General features: G+C 38.1%; 1 protein-coding gene across 1 annotated transcript in view; it reads right to left on the bottom strand.

Annotated features, from left to right (window-relative positions):
* SYNE2 (spectrin repeat containing nuclear envelope protein 2) overlaps positions 1-17,892 on the bottom strand; it is a 162,388-nt gene that overhangs the window by 67,957 nt on the left and 76,539 nt on the right. Inside the window, exons 55-65 of the mRNA XM_072337588.1 lie at positions 17,129-17,285; positions 15,064-15,219; positions 12,583-12,723; positions 12,057-12,239; positions 11,349-11,486; positions 9,573-9,758; positions 8,551-8,673; positions 7,479-7,661; positions 3,531-3,656; positions 1,000-1,191; positions 450-521 (exon numbers count right to left, since the gene is read on the bottom strand). Coding sequence (XP_072193689.1) covers positions 450-521; positions 1,000-1,191; positions 3,531-3,656; positions 7,479-7,661; positions 8,551-8,673; positions 9,573-9,758; positions 11,349-11,486; positions 12,057-12,239; positions 12,583-12,723; positions 15,064-15,219; positions 17,129-17,285 — 1,657 coding nt within the window. The remainder of the gene's footprint in view (positions 1-449; positions 522-999; positions 1,192-3,530; positions 3,657-7,478; positions 7,662-8,550; positions 8,674-9,572; positions 9,759-11,348; positions 11,487-12,056; positions 12,240-12,582; positions 12,724-15,063; positions 15,220-17,128; positions 17,286-17,892) is intronic.

Raw genomic sequence — 17,892 nt, 5'->3', positions numbered from 1 at the left:
CAAAGAATAAAACAAACCCAAAACTCACCACCAAATCACTCTCTTTTCCTGTCCACTAAAATCAAAAGAAAATAACCCCAAGTCCAGCATGTAAAGAAAAACACACCAAAAAAGAGTGGGTAGCCAGGCTACAATCTAACCAGCATTTCTTCTGATTTTGTCTGAAAGAAAACCCACTTTTAAATCTTGTTTTTCAGGCTCATGTTTGCTGCTAACACATGCATAAAGGAGGTGTTACTGTGTAAGTAATCCCATCAAACACAGGACCACACATCACAGAATGAGTTACTGTGTAATACTGACATTTATTCAAGTGCAGTTTCTTTGTACTTTTTCTTGTTGTAACAAAGTTGGTTTTGTTTTACTCTAAATTATTTCATATCTTCACTGTAGCAAACTAGTTTATCTTACATATATAGCTGTATATGTAAGACACATACCAAACTCACCTTGCTGTGGGAAGAGTCTTCTGACTCCTCATCTAAACAGGGCAGAAGGGACATCAGTCCTCTCTTCTTCAGCTACAAGATACACAAAAGAGGCAGCCCAATTAAACAGTAAAAGCCTCTGCTCTTTTGCCTGAACACTAAAAGAAACATTTCAACATATTTCAATACTTTGTAACATTTTGACATCACAGATATAACTGGGATAAATTTTATTTTGCTGAATTTACTGAAAAATCCACAACGACTGATCATCATCAGTAGTACTGTGCATCTAGCAGTTTGCTGCTGACTGTTTAGTGTGAACTCCACGTTCAATCACCTCATGCAAAAAAATAACCCGAGGCACACCTCCTTCCTGCCTTCTCCTAGTCATGTATCATACCCAGTCTCCCTGGGATCATTTAAAAGCACAAAAAGAGAGAAGTAACTTTGCTTCACAGCTGCAGGGATGCTCTGCTCTAAAAGGCCACTGCTTCTGAATAAAGTAGGGCTTCATATTTTCCCTCTTCATCTCCTGGGCAAGTGATCACAGAAATGGTGCTCCACTCACCTGCACATCAGAAACAGCCCCAATCAAGTCAGTCTGCGCAAACACAGATGCTGTGGGCTCATCTCCTGGTTCAGGTACTTCTTCCTGTAAGCGCTGGTGAAGCTCAGACATTGAATTCTTCATCCCGGTAAGGATATCTTCCTTTCTTTGGCACAGCTTGATGATTTCTTCTTTTATTGCTTCCATTTCTCCCTACGGAGCAACAACATCTGTAAGTATGCATTCTTCTTAGAAAAACAAGAGATAAAGCAATAAATGACACCGTGCATCTTACTGAGAGCGGGTCTATTTGCCCTCTTCCCTTTTTCATAGCTTTGGGACAGTTCCCCATTGTCACTGCAGGAAACGTCCTGATACATGCAAAAGAATAGCAACAGATTCTGCTCAGGACGGCGCTTGCCACCTGTACTGCTGAAGCTGGTAGTCTGGAAGGAAATGTGAAAGGCTGGATAAATGAATCAAACGAGGTCTTGCATAGCCAGGGGAATATGAGTTTCCCTCAGGACAGAGGGAATGTAGCTGAGTTACATTACTCAGTGAGTCAAAGCAGATGATATTACTTTCAACCACCTTTTGTGGAAACCTGACACAGAAGAACTGGGATAGCTTAGATGAGGGCAAATATAGCTAGGGTTTAATTCAGGGCTGAGTCTTCTTTGCAGAAATTGAGCTAAAAGAAGCAAACAACAACAAAAAAAGAATGGTTTCAGTAACACAGCTAGGGACAAGAATTATCCCATGTCTTAGAATGTGACACTGGGAGATATGGTCCATCAGAAAGTACAAGGAACATGTTTAATGTTCTGCAGGGTCTAAACAACAATCCAAATAACCCTGCATTAACAAACAGGAAACAAATCTGTCTGGCTTCCCTCCTTGTTCATAACTGTTACACCAGTCAGTGTTCTGCCTTCAGAGCCCTTTTCTAGGGTCTTTCCTCATCACTTGTTTTCCAGGTAAGCAAAGAAAGCAGAAGCGGTAATAGACCAAGATAGGGCAAGGAATAAGATGTCTCACCTCCTTCACTACTGAAAGTGCTAAAGCTCTTTGAAGTACTATGGCTTGATTAGAAAACTAAGCAGATAAATAGCCCACTGCAGAATGGGGTCTGTCCATCAGAGCAAGCTTTGATGCTAGGCTTAAAATTATAAAGACACTGATTCCAGGGTTCGCTCTATCATGGTGTGAATAATGCTTAGCAAGTAATAATCTGTGACACATGAAAGCAATAAGACTGCTGGATTTTGTCTCAACTACAGCTTCTTCCATAGTGCAGTTACACTAGTGTGGCTGCATGACTAGGAGGGTGCAGGCAAGAAACCCAGCAGATTTTCAAAGGCTGTGGAAACTCTGCTCAGACAACAATTATTTTTCCTTTCATACACTGGAAAACAGAAGACAAAATCTTCCAAAGGTTAAAGCAAGAAAAAGTCACTGGAATGAAGAAGTGACCATCTATGATAATTTACCACCTTATAAATGTCTGCTAAGAACAATATTCCTATTTGTTTTATGGCAAGAGCAGACTTTATACTACAGATATCAGCTATTGCTTTGCAAACTTAAGTAGGCAAGAAACCAAATCATTACTGACACAACTTCCTCATTTGAAGCCCCTCAATAAGAAGGGCAATTCCAGTGCCATATCTATCAATGAAATGCTACAATGGTGAAACAGATCTTCTAAAACAAGAGAGCTTAAACAAAAATCTTATGCTCAAAGACAAAAACAAGAGCCAGGAAGTGAGTCATGCTTAGTACTAGCATCCAACATCCAAACACCTGAGAGCAGAACAACTATGTATTTAGGAAAATACTAATTATAGTTATTTAATAAGTACAATGTATGTTTATTAGCTGTATTGCTACTGACTGCAAAAAGCTGAGCATCTCAGAGGCACTTCATAAAAATACTTATTAAACTTAATTAGTCATTTCCTGACTTCTGCAGTGCTGTCTTTAAAACACTTCTTACTTTTGCATTAAATAAGCAATTCATCCATTACAGAAAGAAGCCAATTGCTGGCAAAAAAACAGCATCTGTTACCAGCTGATGAAAACACAGCATGTCAGCAAGGACAAGGAATGGAAAGGAACCTAGAAGATCTAACCCTAACCGGAATCATCAAAAGTACCTCTGCATGGGGAGTGATCAGAAAGGGATACGGCGCTCTCTTTATGTACTATCCCAAGATGCTACCCCAGTTAACATGTGCTGCTGTGTTAGCAGGATGATAAGCGCAGGCAAGCAATCAGTGTTGCATATTGTTTCACCACAACAGCTGACAACAGCACTTAATTTTCACTGGAAGTTGGTTCAGGTAGAAATAACACATCAAAATCAGTGATATCAAACACACACTCAACTTGAAGCTAATACTAATTATATCTCTTGGTATACAGCAACTCATGTATGTATAGTCACACCACAGTATTCAACTGCCTGCTTGACTGGAGCAAGAAGTGAAAGCACACTACTATTTCTCAGTGCTATGTGTTGTCATAAATTTAGGGCAAGATATGAAACCCACCTCTGGACAAGAAGCCTTCTGAGTCTGTGGCTGATATTCATGTGACTTTTCAGCCAAGTGATTCTTTAGGAATTGTTTCAGCTTCTCAGTTTCTTGCTCACATTCTTCTGTTTTCTTCATGGCTTCCTGTGGAAAAATAACTCTTAAAAATAATTTTGTATTAACTAGGACATAAAAAAATGGTCAGTAATGCAACCAAATTGCACCAAACAGTGCCCAAACTTCTTTTGTTCCTGTAATTAGATGTAAAAGAAATTGCTTGCTCTGCTAACTCTGCAGAACTCCATCTCTGCCACGTTAAGAATTCTGCCCGGAAGCATATCATTGCCTACTCTAGAGTAGGACTGCGAATTGCAAAGTGGAAGATATTTAATCACCTTTACTACAGCTTATAAAAAGCTAAAAATAAAGAGAAATTATAGGGTCAGTTGGTTTCATATCAAGTTAGAAAGCCTACCTGTTTTAATTGGTGCTCAGGTAGTTATTGCCAGCCAGCTCTGCACCGGCCAGAAATTAACTGTGCTCTGCAGGCAGAAACTGCAGCTCAGAAGATAAGCCAACCACAATTTCTAACAATTTGAATAGTTTCTTTAAAATAAATATTTCCACCTCGTGTGAGCTTCCTCTTCTTGCATGACTTATGGGAAAGCCTATTACATGTCATCAACAGCCAAATTCACTTTTACTCATTTGATAGGAACAGCAAAATCTCACCAATCAGCATTCCACACAGAAGCTGGCATTCTCCCCACATTCATTAGTAATGTTTTCCAGCCGCAGCTTGTCACAGCGTCTCAGGTAAGTAAGAAATTGTTACATATACAAATAATAATAATTTGTGAAAGCATTTAATTTGCAAAACATTTTGTGGCTTTGTTTTCCAGCCTGTGGGCTTAGAATCAGATTATCAATAGACTCTCCCTCAGGCAACTGCAAAAGAGAGTGAAGAAGAAAATACTTTGCTAATAGCAGCATGGGAGCAGCCTGGGAGGCAGAAAACTTGTCTGCAAAGCACCCACAGACTCTTCATTTCAGAGCAAAGAGTCTCTCAGTCTATGAGCAATAATATACTTGTTGTTCATTCACTTCTTCACAACAGCAATTGCTCCCACACGTTAGTAAAGTTTTGCATTATTGTTTTTTAACTTACTAGTTTCAAAAGGGCAGAAGGAAGTCTTTTTCCCACTTGGATAAATAAATGAATAAAAATAAAAAGCCATTTTGGAGAGGAAAATAACTGTTGTCTATAATCTTAATGACAAACAAAGAATCAGACAAGGGGAATAAAAATAGTTATTCTGTTGCTCAGCTTCCATAAGAAACTAAAAGTCCTTCTAAAAGAGAGTCTCTTACCCATACCTGCACTCTCAAATTCTCATACCTGTTCATTAGTAAAGTAAATATCTCAATTTTACTTGACTAACTAAAGAATACTCTGTATATAGACTCCAATTTCCACTCTCAGAGGCCAATATGTGAATGAAGTCACTCGGCTACAGATCACTCCTTCATTCCCTATCTTCCATCAATGAGCAGAAAATCTTATTTTATCCTTTTCTTGGAAAAACATAAGTTATGTCATATTAGTGGGACTGAATCTCTAACAAGAAGCGATGCCTCTCCCTTTACTTCATGCTTAAATTCTGTTTTTCCTATCAAGTAGATCTACTCATGGAACAGTCCCTGCTGCCGGGAGTGTGAGGGCAGATAGTAGAAAATGTCAACAGTGCATCATCAAATACGCAAATATTGCCACTCCTTTGCACAGAGATCTGGTAAAACATTGTGGCTTCCAGCTCCTCTTCCTGATGACATTGTTTAGGTAGTGAGAGGTGTGGTTCTTAACAGGCCATAAAAGAAACACAAAGGGCAACACACATTAAGTCTCCTAAAACCCTACCCTGAAGCATTTGCAGTACCTATTACGGGTTTTGTTTCTGTCATACTTCTTCAGATGCTAAACTGAAACTTCATTATTCCTAGTATTTTAACAGGGATAGCAAATACGTGCAAACAAGCACAAACACTAAAACGTCAAACTAATCCACAAAGCAGGGGAAAAAAAGGTATGTATCTGCAAAAGTAGCCTGTGTGGCCTTCAACCTATTAGAACACTTTCTGTTTTTCTAATGCAGCACTAAAAAATACCACCCTTTATTGGCTTTATCCTTTGTAATGTCTTAGGTGGCAATAGACTCATGGTAGCACTGCTCGTTTCAACCCACTCAATAGAATGGGAAAGTCTTTTTTGCACAGCTGGATATCATTGCAGCAAAGAACTAATTTTTCCAACCTGTCTTCTCACAAAGAAATTTTACTCAGCTACAGATTTTTGGAAGTGTATAAAATAAAGACAAATGCTGAGCAAAAAAAAAGGTTACAGCAGCTTCAAAAAGGCAAAAAATCTAAACCTTGACCTAATGCAATACACAAAGGAGTTAGAAGACTCACAGTAATACTCAGTAATGGCAAAGCACCAGGATTCCAAGGGCTTACAAGTACTCTGAAAATTATTGACTATTTAATCTGGTAACTTTTTATCTGAAGTATTTATGTTTTACCATATCTTTTTTTCAGAACTAAGAAGATATATAGAGTAAAACTCCAAGATGTTAGGAATCATATAGATCTCAGAGTCATTTTCTAGTTTCCACACTGGCTGGTCACTTTGCAGTCAAACAAAAGCTAAAGCACACTATTATGAACATTATCCAAACTTCTCTAACACTGACAGGAATGGAGCATCAGTTGCCTTTCAAAGAAGCCTGTTCCAAAGCTGGACCACCCTTGTGATAAAGGTACATTTCCCAGCATCCCCTGGCACAGCTTTGTGGCACTCCCATGTATTCTGTCACAGGTGACCAGGGAGTAGAGCACAGCATCTCGTTTTGCACTTCCCCTCCTCAGGAAGCTGCAGAGAACAATGAGGTCTTCAGCTGAGCTACTCTTCTCCAGACTAGAACACCCAAGCACCCTCACAGCCCTCTCCTCATAGGATGTGCCTTCCAAAACCGTCACCAGCTTTCTTGCCCTCCTCCAGATAACATCAAATAGCTTAGCATCCTTTTTATATTGAGGACCCAGAATTACAACTGATATTGAGGGTGAGGCCACACCAACACAAAGTACAATGAGAGAATCACCTCTTTTACCATGCTGCTGCTAATTGTCCAGTGCTCCAAACTATCCAGATTGCTTCCATGCTCTCCATGGAGTCAACACCACCGCTCTATTTACTGTCATCAGCAGACGTGCTAAGGATGCATTCAACTCCTCCATCCAAATCATTGATAAAAATAATGAAGAGGACTGGCCACCAGTAGCCCCAGTCATAACAATCATTTGAGCTCTGCTACTCTGCCAGGTTGTCCCCCAGTGTAGCATGAACCCATTACCTCAAAACTGGACAATCTGTCCACAAGGATACTGCGAGGAATAGTGACAAAGGCCTTACTAAAACCTAGAAAGATTACATCCATTGCTTTTCCTTTGTCCACTAAGTGGTTGACCTTACTGTAAAAGGAGATCAAATTACTGAGACGGGACTTTCTCTTCAAGAACCTGTGCTGATTCAGCCTGACAATAGCAATGTTCTTTGAATGCCTTAATTTCTCAATCTGAAAATAAAAGGCAGGGATTCCCATTTTAGCTGTACGGTGTCTACCTGGCCTCTGAAATGCTTAGTAAGAAGCTACATGTTCTAAAGCACTTTGCTTTATACTACAGTAGGCTTGGGAAACCAAACTGGCAAAGATTATGCACCAATTGAAATTCATTTCAGTTTTCTGTTTTCATGCTGTAATGTGCAATTGCACATACACAAAATCAGAACATCCCCCAAAACATTACTTAGAAAACATGGTAGATGCACTACAGACCTGTAAAATAAAGGTATTTGAAGTGATATCTTATTAAATAAAATAACATAAATGAATGCAAATCAATTACCTCCAGCAGTTCATTTTGTTCCTTAGTAATTTCTTCTATTTTTTCCAATTCTCTCAAAAGTTGTCTTGCTCTTAGGAAGACTGAGACAGGTTGTTTTTTCACCCCTGGTAGCTGAAGGGCTTCTTCATAGGACTGTATGTGAACGATGGTCTTCTGCATCGGACCAATATGATCAAGTATAACCTATTAGGATACAGGATAGATGATGAATGATTCAGTGAACTGTAAAAAAAAATAATCAAATTTACACCCATGATGTGCAAGAGTAGCCTTTTTTGAGTTTCCTATTTAAGAAGGAAAAATATTTTGTTCTTAGAATAAATAAATGAAAATCCTTGGTGATGCTCTTTAAAGCAAAAGGAAGATATAACTTGGTATAACATGCATGAAATGGGTATGCAATTAGACACTTCAGCCTACATTTCTAAAAGTATCTTTTGTATTTTTCCTTCATTTCTGGGAAAACAGGGCCTGATTTGCAGGCTTCCATGTTACTTATTGTTAGATAAGTGGAGTGATACATATTGAATGAATCAGGTCTTAACACTCCCAAAAATGGAAGACTCAAAATATGGTGGGAACACTTGTATACTGTAGTTACAAACTTTGACTGTCTATTGGCATGTTCTCAATTGTGCTTTAGTTTCAAATGTTCTAGGTTAGACCTGGACTGTGGTTTTTGAAGGGATATCCCAGCAGTCTCATCTAAGAGTTCATTTAGCACACTTGTCTGGGTATATGCAAATTTTATTCCCTTCAGATGAAACTAAAGCTGAAGACACTATCCAAAATAATACCTAAAGACCTTCAACTATTAATAGATGTCCAGCATCCTGGACAGGCACTAGTCTGGTCCTAAGTCATCTCCCAAGACACAAACAGCACAGACATCAGGTCCTTTAAGCATTTCACCCAACCAATCTGCTCTTTTTGTATTTCACTACTTGTTACTATAAATGTGCAGCTGAAATTATGTTTGTAATAACTGTCAATGACCTGAGAGTTAGAATATGTGCAATACTGACATTTCAAAGTCATACACTAAATAGCTCACATAGGAGTTTTCGCAGACCTGTCCATGTTTAAGTTGGTCTTTAGGAGAAAGTTCCAAGAGATCTTCTGATGATAAGATTGTCTTCATTTTCATTACATCCTTCTCAAACATTTTTACATGAGCTTCAATGGCCTCCAGCTCCTAGATTTTGGAAACAAGGAATGTTTGTAGATAGTACAGTTTTGAAACTCCCTTCCAAAAAAACAAATCAATGTGAATTTCTGCATTTACTCAACACTTAAAAAGAAATACTGAAAAACAAATGCAGCATATGCAGAATATGAACAGATGCTGCTGACCAAAAGGCTAGCTACTACAGACTATGTGTTGTCACAACATCTAAAAGAAGTAATAACCTATGGTCACTTAGTCTATTTTAAACCCCGAGTATGGAAATGAAATTCCCCTGAAAATTCACATTATAAATCACTACTGGCAACAATGCACTTTTTCATTGTTGATATTTACCATTAAGAAACAGGTCCTAACATGCATTCTAGGTGAAGACTTATTTCAGATGGAAAATGGGTCTGCATACAGTACCACTCCCAGATAACTCTCATGACAACAGAGTCAAAATAAAAACTGTGTTGGAAGGGATCTTAGAAAGTCTCCAGAGATTGTTTGGGGCCTGATCCTGCTGAGACATGGGAACCTCCTTCCATGAGGATTTCACCTTCACTTTGGGGTGCTGAGACAGTGTTTGACCAATCCCTCTAAGGAGTATGACGCTATCTTGTTTATAGTAATCAGTTATATAGCAGCAGGCAATGGTTCCAATTCTGTTTCCTCTCAGCTCATTGGGCCCTTCAGCGATAACGGCCATGACTCTATAAAACTTTCTTAAGAGCAGCTGTAAATATCAGTGTGTTATCAACATCGTTTTTGTCCTAGAGCCAAAACAAAGTATCATACTGACATTCTGAAGAAAACAATTCTGCTCCAGCTGAAACTAAGACATATGCAGACAATGTAAGCTGTATTTCATAACACTGTGATGCTCCAATAAAAAAAAAAACTTACAGATCAACCAAACTTACATCAGCCACATGCTGGATCTGTGGAAGAATCTCTGCTATTTCTTGCTGTAACATTGCTACTTCTTCCTCTGCTTCATTCAGCTGCTGCATTATAGTGTCTGTTTCAAAGACGGGAGTAAGCTCCTCCAGCTCCAAGTAAACACTGTGCAGGAGGTTTTGCTTTTGTTCTGAGTCTTCCAAAGCCATCTACAGACAAAATAAGAAATTAGTTTGTCTCCATCACTGGTGACATCAAAGTTCAGAGATGACATGGATCGGAATGAATCAGGTTTAATTTCCTGTATATCACTGACCACTGCTTGTATTTCCAAAAGCTTAGTTCAGATTAAAACACTCTGTGCTTAATGAAACCAAACTGTTGCATCCTGCAGGCAGAAATCTGAGAGGCTTCTGCTATGACTACTAGGGAATCAATTAGATAAAATGAGTCTACATGATCATAATGAGTCATGTAGAGGAAGGTTTTAAATTCTGGGATCCCACCCCCAAAACAGAGAAGTATGAGATCATGGAAAAGGTTCCTCCCAAATTTCTGTGCAATTATCAGGCTGACCCCAAGTACATACATGTCAGACAGAGACATGAAAAGGGTTTCCTGCACACCAGTTAGCAGATGAACTGAAGCTCTGCAGAAAATATCTGTCCAATTGTGCATGAAGCCATCCCTGGAAGTATTTAAGAGCTGTTTGGATGTGGTACTCAGGGATATGATTTAGCAGAGGGTTTTTAGAGATAGGGTACTGGTTAGGCTGCGGTTGGACTTGATGATCTTCAAGGTCTTTTCCAACCTGGGTAATTCTATGATTCAATGACTCTATGTGAACATTCTTCCCATCTCCTGCAAGTAACTGCATGATTATTTATTTTTTTTTTAAATCAATAACAGCAAATATCTTAATACAGAATAGTGAAGTTTGTAAGCAATATTTCTGATCCACTCATCTTTTTGCTACCAGAAGAAAAGGACTGAATGTATCTCTGAATTTTATTATGAGCCTTTGGCACGTTTCTAAATCTACAAACTTTCCAGCCTAGAACACATAAAAACCCCAAATGCAAAAGAAAATAAGCTTTGGTCAGGAAAACATACACAAATTTTGTCAATTGCCATCTCTTCATTGTTACTATTTGATCTATAACACACTGGTCCAGGACTGTCAGCCACTTCTTGTAATATAGGAAAGAAGCTCTGATTAGTTTTAATACAACAATCCATGTTCAGAGCACCAACTTTTTCTTCTGGAGTAAGTCAAAAAGTGGACATATAGAAAACTTACATTTTAAATATGAAATTGTTAGAAATCATGTTGGCATTTGCCTGGCCCTGTAATATTACAAACATTTGATTCTTGAAGTCAGAATTACCTTCAAGATACAGTGAGAACTGCCTTGCACATTGATTCACTTCAAAGTCTCTGGTGAGCACACAGACAGCAAAATACCACTCTATTTTGGATCATGTGCACAATAGAGAATAGGTACAGAAAGGTACATATTCAAGAAGTAATAAACGTTCCTAGTCACGCAGCACAATGCCATATATTTTTGGAAGAGAGATGTACTACATTTCAGCACTTTCACAAGATGGTTAAAATCCAACACCGAGAAGTACCTGTCTTTATTTCATGCCCTCAAACTGTAACCATTTTTCACTTGAAGCATTTATTGAAAATTATTTATAACAGTAAGACTGAAAAATGCAAAACTGTATCTTTATAGTTATAAACTATAAACTATCTAGTTATAAAGAGAACATATATCTGTACTAACACTTACCTGAAGGCCATCAGTGTACTTGTGTAGTCTTTTTGCGGAGTCGTTCTGAGCATCTGCTCTTAGCAAGCTGTTGGTGTTTTCTATCCAAACTTTCATGTCCTTCAAGAGTTCATCACATTCTTCCATCTTGTTGGCAGCCTAAGAAATGATGTTCTTATAAAAGGGCACAAATACATTTCTATTTACACTCTAGGATAAACACACTTATGGGCAAGGCTTGAATAAAACTGGATGTGTTGTATCAAGGCCAGATTAGAATGGTGAAATAGAGAAGTGCGAGTTAAATTTTTCTGAAACAGTTTCATCTTCTAAACAAAAGTAATTCTGGCATCTGTGGGCTTACATCTCATGGGGACATTGTTATGATTTCAGTGGCAATGTTATTTAATTGGATAACTCATTGGCAGAGGTATCATAAACTGTAACACTGTTGATCCAGGGACATGGATTGCCCATGTTAACTCATATCAACCACAATGCAGAGTTGGTTCTATGGACTGGAAACTGGAGGCAATGTTTGTTACTCCAGAAATTCTTAGCTATGTTAAGTCAACGTACCTACTTTTAGCTTGTCATCTATTTGAGAACCTTTTTTGTGAAGCCTTCAATTGTTTTTTGTCATTTTTGCTGCTATTGCTTTTGTTTCTTTTTTAATATGACACAAATTTTTCAAATTGGAGCAAATATGAAGTTTACATTTGTCTCTACCTTGTTCAAAATGGCTGTTCTGCGCTCGGCAAGTTGTGAGACTTGTTGGTAATGCTGAAGAGGGGTCATTAAGATATCCATCAACTCCTGTGCATGGCAGGAATCCTGCTCTACTATGTCATGCACTTCTGCATCCAGTTCATTGAGTTTGTAATGCCAAAGGTCCAGCATATCCCAGATTTGCTGCACATAAAGAAAGAAGAAATGAAATACATGGTTGGGCACAAAGAGTTATTTCTTCTTGTTGAGCATGTGGAATTGCAAAGCTTTCTGAACTGATATAACAAGAACAGAACACTCTGCATCTGCCAGTGTGATTCACAGCAATAAAAGCATGCATTTTCTTATTCTCCTGTGAGAAAGAAAAGGTAAATGTTCATCACATAAATGCTTGCTTGTACCTCTTCTATTAAGGACACAGAATGAATGGAGGCAGCTTTACACTTCTGGTAAATCAGGCTCTATAAAAGCAACCAAAAATCTTTCAATGCCCACAAATAAATAAATAAATAAAAGACAAAACTACCTTCTGAACTTCTTTGGCTTTTGCAACGTTTTCACTCTTCTGTTCCAACATCTTTTCAATAGCTTGAAGGCCATTGTTAATAGTCTCCGCTTTTCCTTTCAGCACATACTGAGGAGAACTCTGCAAGTTTTCAAAGCTAACCTGTCACAGTAAAGAAAAAACGACAGTAGAGATTACAAAGATCTGCTATTTTCTGTGTACCTCCTCACTAAAAATAATAGAACTCTCTTTACGTTTCTTTTGATGAGTCACTTAAAAACACCAGTATGGAATCACAATTCCTGGGAGAAGCATCAACGTGACCAGACTGAATGCTCACATCTCGTTCAACAATTTCTCCTTCCTTTAAATGACTGGCAATCATGAACCAAAAAATAGTAAGGTGCTGAAACTCCTTGTGTTCAGCTGACTCCTTTCTCGTCTGCAGCAGATGTCCTCCATTACTGCACCACAGAAAGGGTCACACGCAGATTTCTGTGATAAAAAGCATCATCACGCCTTGACTATTTCTTCTGTTTAAGAAATAAGGACACTAAGAAGCATCAATGTGCAGTGAATCCCTAAACAAAAAAATTGCATTTTTTGCTCAAATCAAAACACCAAAGGGCCTAATTTCCAGTGTAAAGAGAGAAGCTCTCAAGTACGCTGAAGTTGAGTCACTGCCAAAGCAGAGAGCTGAGAGACACAAGGAGGTACCAGGTTACCATGAACTAGAAGAACTGCAGGGGGTGAGAAAGCCCTTGCTTGCCCAAGGTGATGTCTCTTCTCACTAAAGCCTGCCAGCTGTTAGGGTCAGCTGATTATCAGTACTCTGTTAAATCACAGTGAATTCTTTGTGTGCTGCAGGCCTGGGATTTGTGAAGCCCAACTGCACGTACACAATGCACAGCTGTATGCTGCGTGGTTACATGAGATTTCTAGTTTACCAGCTATTGAGGTTTGTCACTACTTATTCTGAAATACTTGTCATTCTGTGGGAAATGAGGATCGTTACTTATTTAGTAAATTATTTGCTTTTATTTCTTTATGCTTGCTAGTTTATAAAGATTCTGACAGGTATTGTCTGAACAATATAATACCCATTCTGAGGCACTGTACTGTACTGATAAAACTACAGTAATTAAAATAAATGCATAGGAAAAAAGACCTACAGTCCTACTCTTTGGGTACTTTTCTTACACAGAACAATTTATGATCCCACCCACAACATATTATACCTACAACCCTGTGTAAAAAGCAACTCAGACTGTAATCACCAAACATTTCACCCTTATTACAACCCTGACATATATTCAGCATGAATAAACTACTGATGTGTGCAGAGGTTGTTTCTTCCTGCAAAATAGAGCAAAAACACAAAACAGAAACCCATATGAGCAGAGTGACACAGCTGGAAATATGAAAGCTGGCTGGACCTGTCAGTGTTCTGGTCACCCACAGGGCAGGATTTCATTACTTTCATTAATTCTTAGTGGTCTGAATTTATAGTATTTGTCATGCAAAATGCGTGGCATCAGAACTACATTTTATGTTCATTCTTATGTTAGCCTACTTAGAAGAAAGCTGGAATGCCATTAAAACAAGACAAGTTAATTCTGTTTAGCACAGGCTGGTACCTCCTGCTATGTACCTACATTGATCTCCAGTTGCACTATAATTCATCTGGAATTACATTTCCAGGCATTGAAAGAGAATTCCAACACATTCTGCACTGTTTTCCTCTATTCAAAACTGAAATGTTTCCAGGGCAGTTCTTGCTCTTCAGCACATAACATATGCATTGGGATAACCCTTCATCTCAGCAATTGAAAGAGCAAACCAAAACACAAAAATCAACCCAAAGCATAAACACTGTTTTATTCCCCATTCTCCTTTTCTCTCCTATCAAGTTGTTGGTTCTGAAAAGACATGTTACAATTTGAAAGAAAAACTGTAAAAATAAACCTAATTAAAACTAAGAACTGTAACTAATAGGTCTCTAAATATTTAATACAACATAAAACAAATGACTAATCCGACAGACAAGACATGTAACTGGATTTAAATATCGTTTCATTAAACATTCGGGTTCTAGCTGCTTACATCCCCTTTATACAGAAAGCATTGCAAAAATCACCTCATTGTAATTTAGTTACCCACTCACTCTGCCTGCTTTAATGCTGTCATGTACTGAGAAGTGGTACGAAGAGCCACACTGTCACCCTTTAACATACATGCAAGTTTAATCTTTAGAAAAGTGGTTTCAAAGGAGTCTTTTGACTCAACTATAAAAACTCTTCTCAGTTAAGCTAAGCTAATATTCCAACCAACTCTGACTACAACTCTGATTCTACAAGACAGTTAACATTAGGAGTTTTTCTCCAGCACACTTTTTCACCAAGAGTAAAAAGGCAAATAAAAAAATATTCGATGTTTTGATGTTAAATTTGTAGTTACAAGATACATCCCACCTTGCTGTATGAAAATCCCATAAGCAATTACCTTGTCTTCCAAGTCTTGTAAGGTTCTCTTGCAATCCTCCAGCTGTGCCTCAGTTTCAGCAGGAACTATTGTGTACATTTCGGAATATCTGATCCGGAGTTTCTCCATGATATCCTTCAGATTTTGACTTTCTTTATCAATCACACTTTGAACTTCCTATGAAACAGAGATTTTTTCAGCCATTCTTTCTTGAGCACATGCGCATGTATGTATACATACACAAAGATCTCATGGTTTATATTTCTTGCCATAAGTGTGATTCAGAAAAGCTGTTTTTGTGACATAAATCCTACTTCGACTACCTCTGCAAGCAGATTAACCGAAGAAATACTCATTCATTTAATCAAACGATGCTTTTCAATCTCTAAGAATTAATTAAACTTGATACTATTCCATGTCATTGGTATTTATTGACAGGTATAACAATGTAATCACACAAAGCGCACCGATGATTAAAGGTTAACCTTTGTGCCATCCCTTCTGCCAAAAGTGTATTTTCTCTTTTAAAGATGTTTAATAGCCAATGTTCATTCCCTCATTATTATTAACAACACAAAAGCCACAAAAAAGCAACAGATTTCAAGCTGAAGTGTCTGCTTTCAGGCAATTATGCAGAGCAGCACAGCAGGCTCCTTTCAAAGCAGTAGTTTCCAGTCCTGCATGAAGAATGCAGGTTTTATGAGATAAAAGAAACTTGAACAACTATCTAGAGTCTGTGGCCTAGAAATAAAATCTGACCCAAGTTCTCCTGCAGAAAGAATGAAGAAACTCATTTGTTTCAAAGGTTTTCTAGAGTTTCAAGTTGGAAAGTTGTGTTTTATGGTTTCTTTTCTCAGTATTCAGTCATTTGAGAAACTCAAAAGTTAATGATGTTATTGGGCAAAAAGCTCCCACTGGGCATTAAAATTAACACCCTTTTTATCCATTAACTCCCAGTCTTTGCATGGGAATCTTTTCTCTGATACAAACACAGTTCATATAAGATATATGTGAGAGTCTGAAATTGATTCATTTCCTGTCATCTCAAGACAACTGGCTCTGATTGAAACAAATAAGTAAGTAAAATGAAACCATGAAACAGCCGCGTGCCTAATTCTACAGCAAATAAGCTGCTGTACCAATTAACGCTATGCCAGTATTCACAGGGTTTTAGCGACTCCCTGACCTGAATTTGCAAGAGACAGTTACAATATCAGCTACTGCACCAGTGTCCAAAGGAAAACGTCCAAAGCATGTCTCTGCAAACTGGTTTCTGAATACAAATGCATGCCCACATTTCACAGGTTGGTTATTTGGAAAGCATTTGCCTGTTAAAACAGTCCCTTTGTTTTTCCTGGGGATTAGTTTGACAGAGCTCAAATAGACTGGAATAAATAAATTATAACATTCTGAAGTTTAAAAATAACTTAAATATAGTAAAAATAAAATCTAGATCAAGATCCAAAAGTTAAGAAAATATAAATAAAACAAAACTAAATCAAGATCAACATAACTGAAATAATAAATAAATCGATGCATATAAACCCAGATTCTGGAACTGTTAGCAATAACATTTTGTAAAGTCCAGTATTCAAAGAAAGCTAACAAAAATATACTGGAATGATAAAAATGTATATTAATAATGTACCGGATTGGTGCAGAGTTAAGGCTGGTGGGGGCTGCAGTCCTGATCACAATTTGGCTTCTAAAAAGCAGTTACCAGATTAACCAACTTATGTGGAACATCAGATCCAGTGCATTCGAAGCTGCCCTGGTTATGCATGCAGAGGAGGAAAATGCACAGGGTATACACTAAGCAGTCCTTCCTAAAAGGCATGCAACTGGTTGTGAATCTCTTAGCAGTCTACGAAGGCTTCTGCTAACTGAGATGGTAGAGGAAAAAGAGTGCAAACCAAATCCAGGGCAGGCCAGTTGCATCCTGTTGAACCAGACTCATTCTCTTTAACTCAGTGTGCATATGGATATACATGCTTTGCAACTCATTTTATTTGGAGAGATTTCAATCTCCAACATAAAAGAGAATATATTCCAAAGATTCCCACAGAGTCAGAGAGCAACTACTAACCTTTAGCTGTGCTGCCTTTCCAACTGCATCTTGGGATAGCGCAGACAGAGCATTCTGTAATGCATTTTTCACAGCATTTATTTCTTCGGTGATCTTGTTCCTCTCTTGAATCTCAGACTGTACCAAATTCTTATGGTCCTGAGTCTTTTCATACAACCTATGACAGATTTCCAGCAAGAATACACTGTGTTTGATTTAACACTGAGTAGAAGTTATCAGAGCACACAATTTATTTGAAAGTGAGTCTTCAGATATTGCTAAGTATAAATGACAGATCAAAACAGACAGCCTGGCTATTTAATCAGGAACGATGCTCCAGAAAACATCGTAGAGTCTAAAAGCCAAGGCAGAGAGAAAAGACACTAATGAAGATTTCCACATAAAAAAATAAGCATGCAGAAGGGTGATTGTAATCTCAGATTTGCAAAAAACATCTGAGGTAAAACTTGGAAACATTCATCAAGGCACTAATGAAGGTAAAAGTTGCATTGTGTAAAATGTTCAAGGTCTGACTTTCAGAAGAGCAGAAGACCTGCACATCTCATTCAAGTTCACAAGAGCTTGGAGCTTCCAAAATCAGTCATGAACCCTGATGTTTTCTTCTACATTTGAATCGCAGCCCACAAATGACATGATCAGGCTCAAGTCTTCCCCCTCATCAAGTACCTCCCATTGGCCATTCTGAAGATAGAAGATGGCTTAGATGGAGCACTAGTGTGACTCAACAGATTATCCTTTTTAAGCCCAGTACATCTATCACACAT

The sequence above is a fragment of the Excalfactoria chinensis genome, chromosome 5, assembly GCF_039878825.1.
Source record: "Excalfactoria chinensis isolate bCotChi1 chromosome 5, bCotChi1.hap2, whole genome shotgun sequence".
NCBI lineage: Eukaryota > Metazoa > Chordata > Aves > Galliformes > Phasianidae > Excalfactoria > Excalfactoria chinensis.
The sequence above is the reverse complement of the archived record's forward strand: the minus strand, read 5'-3'. Positions and strand labels throughout refer to the sequence as shown.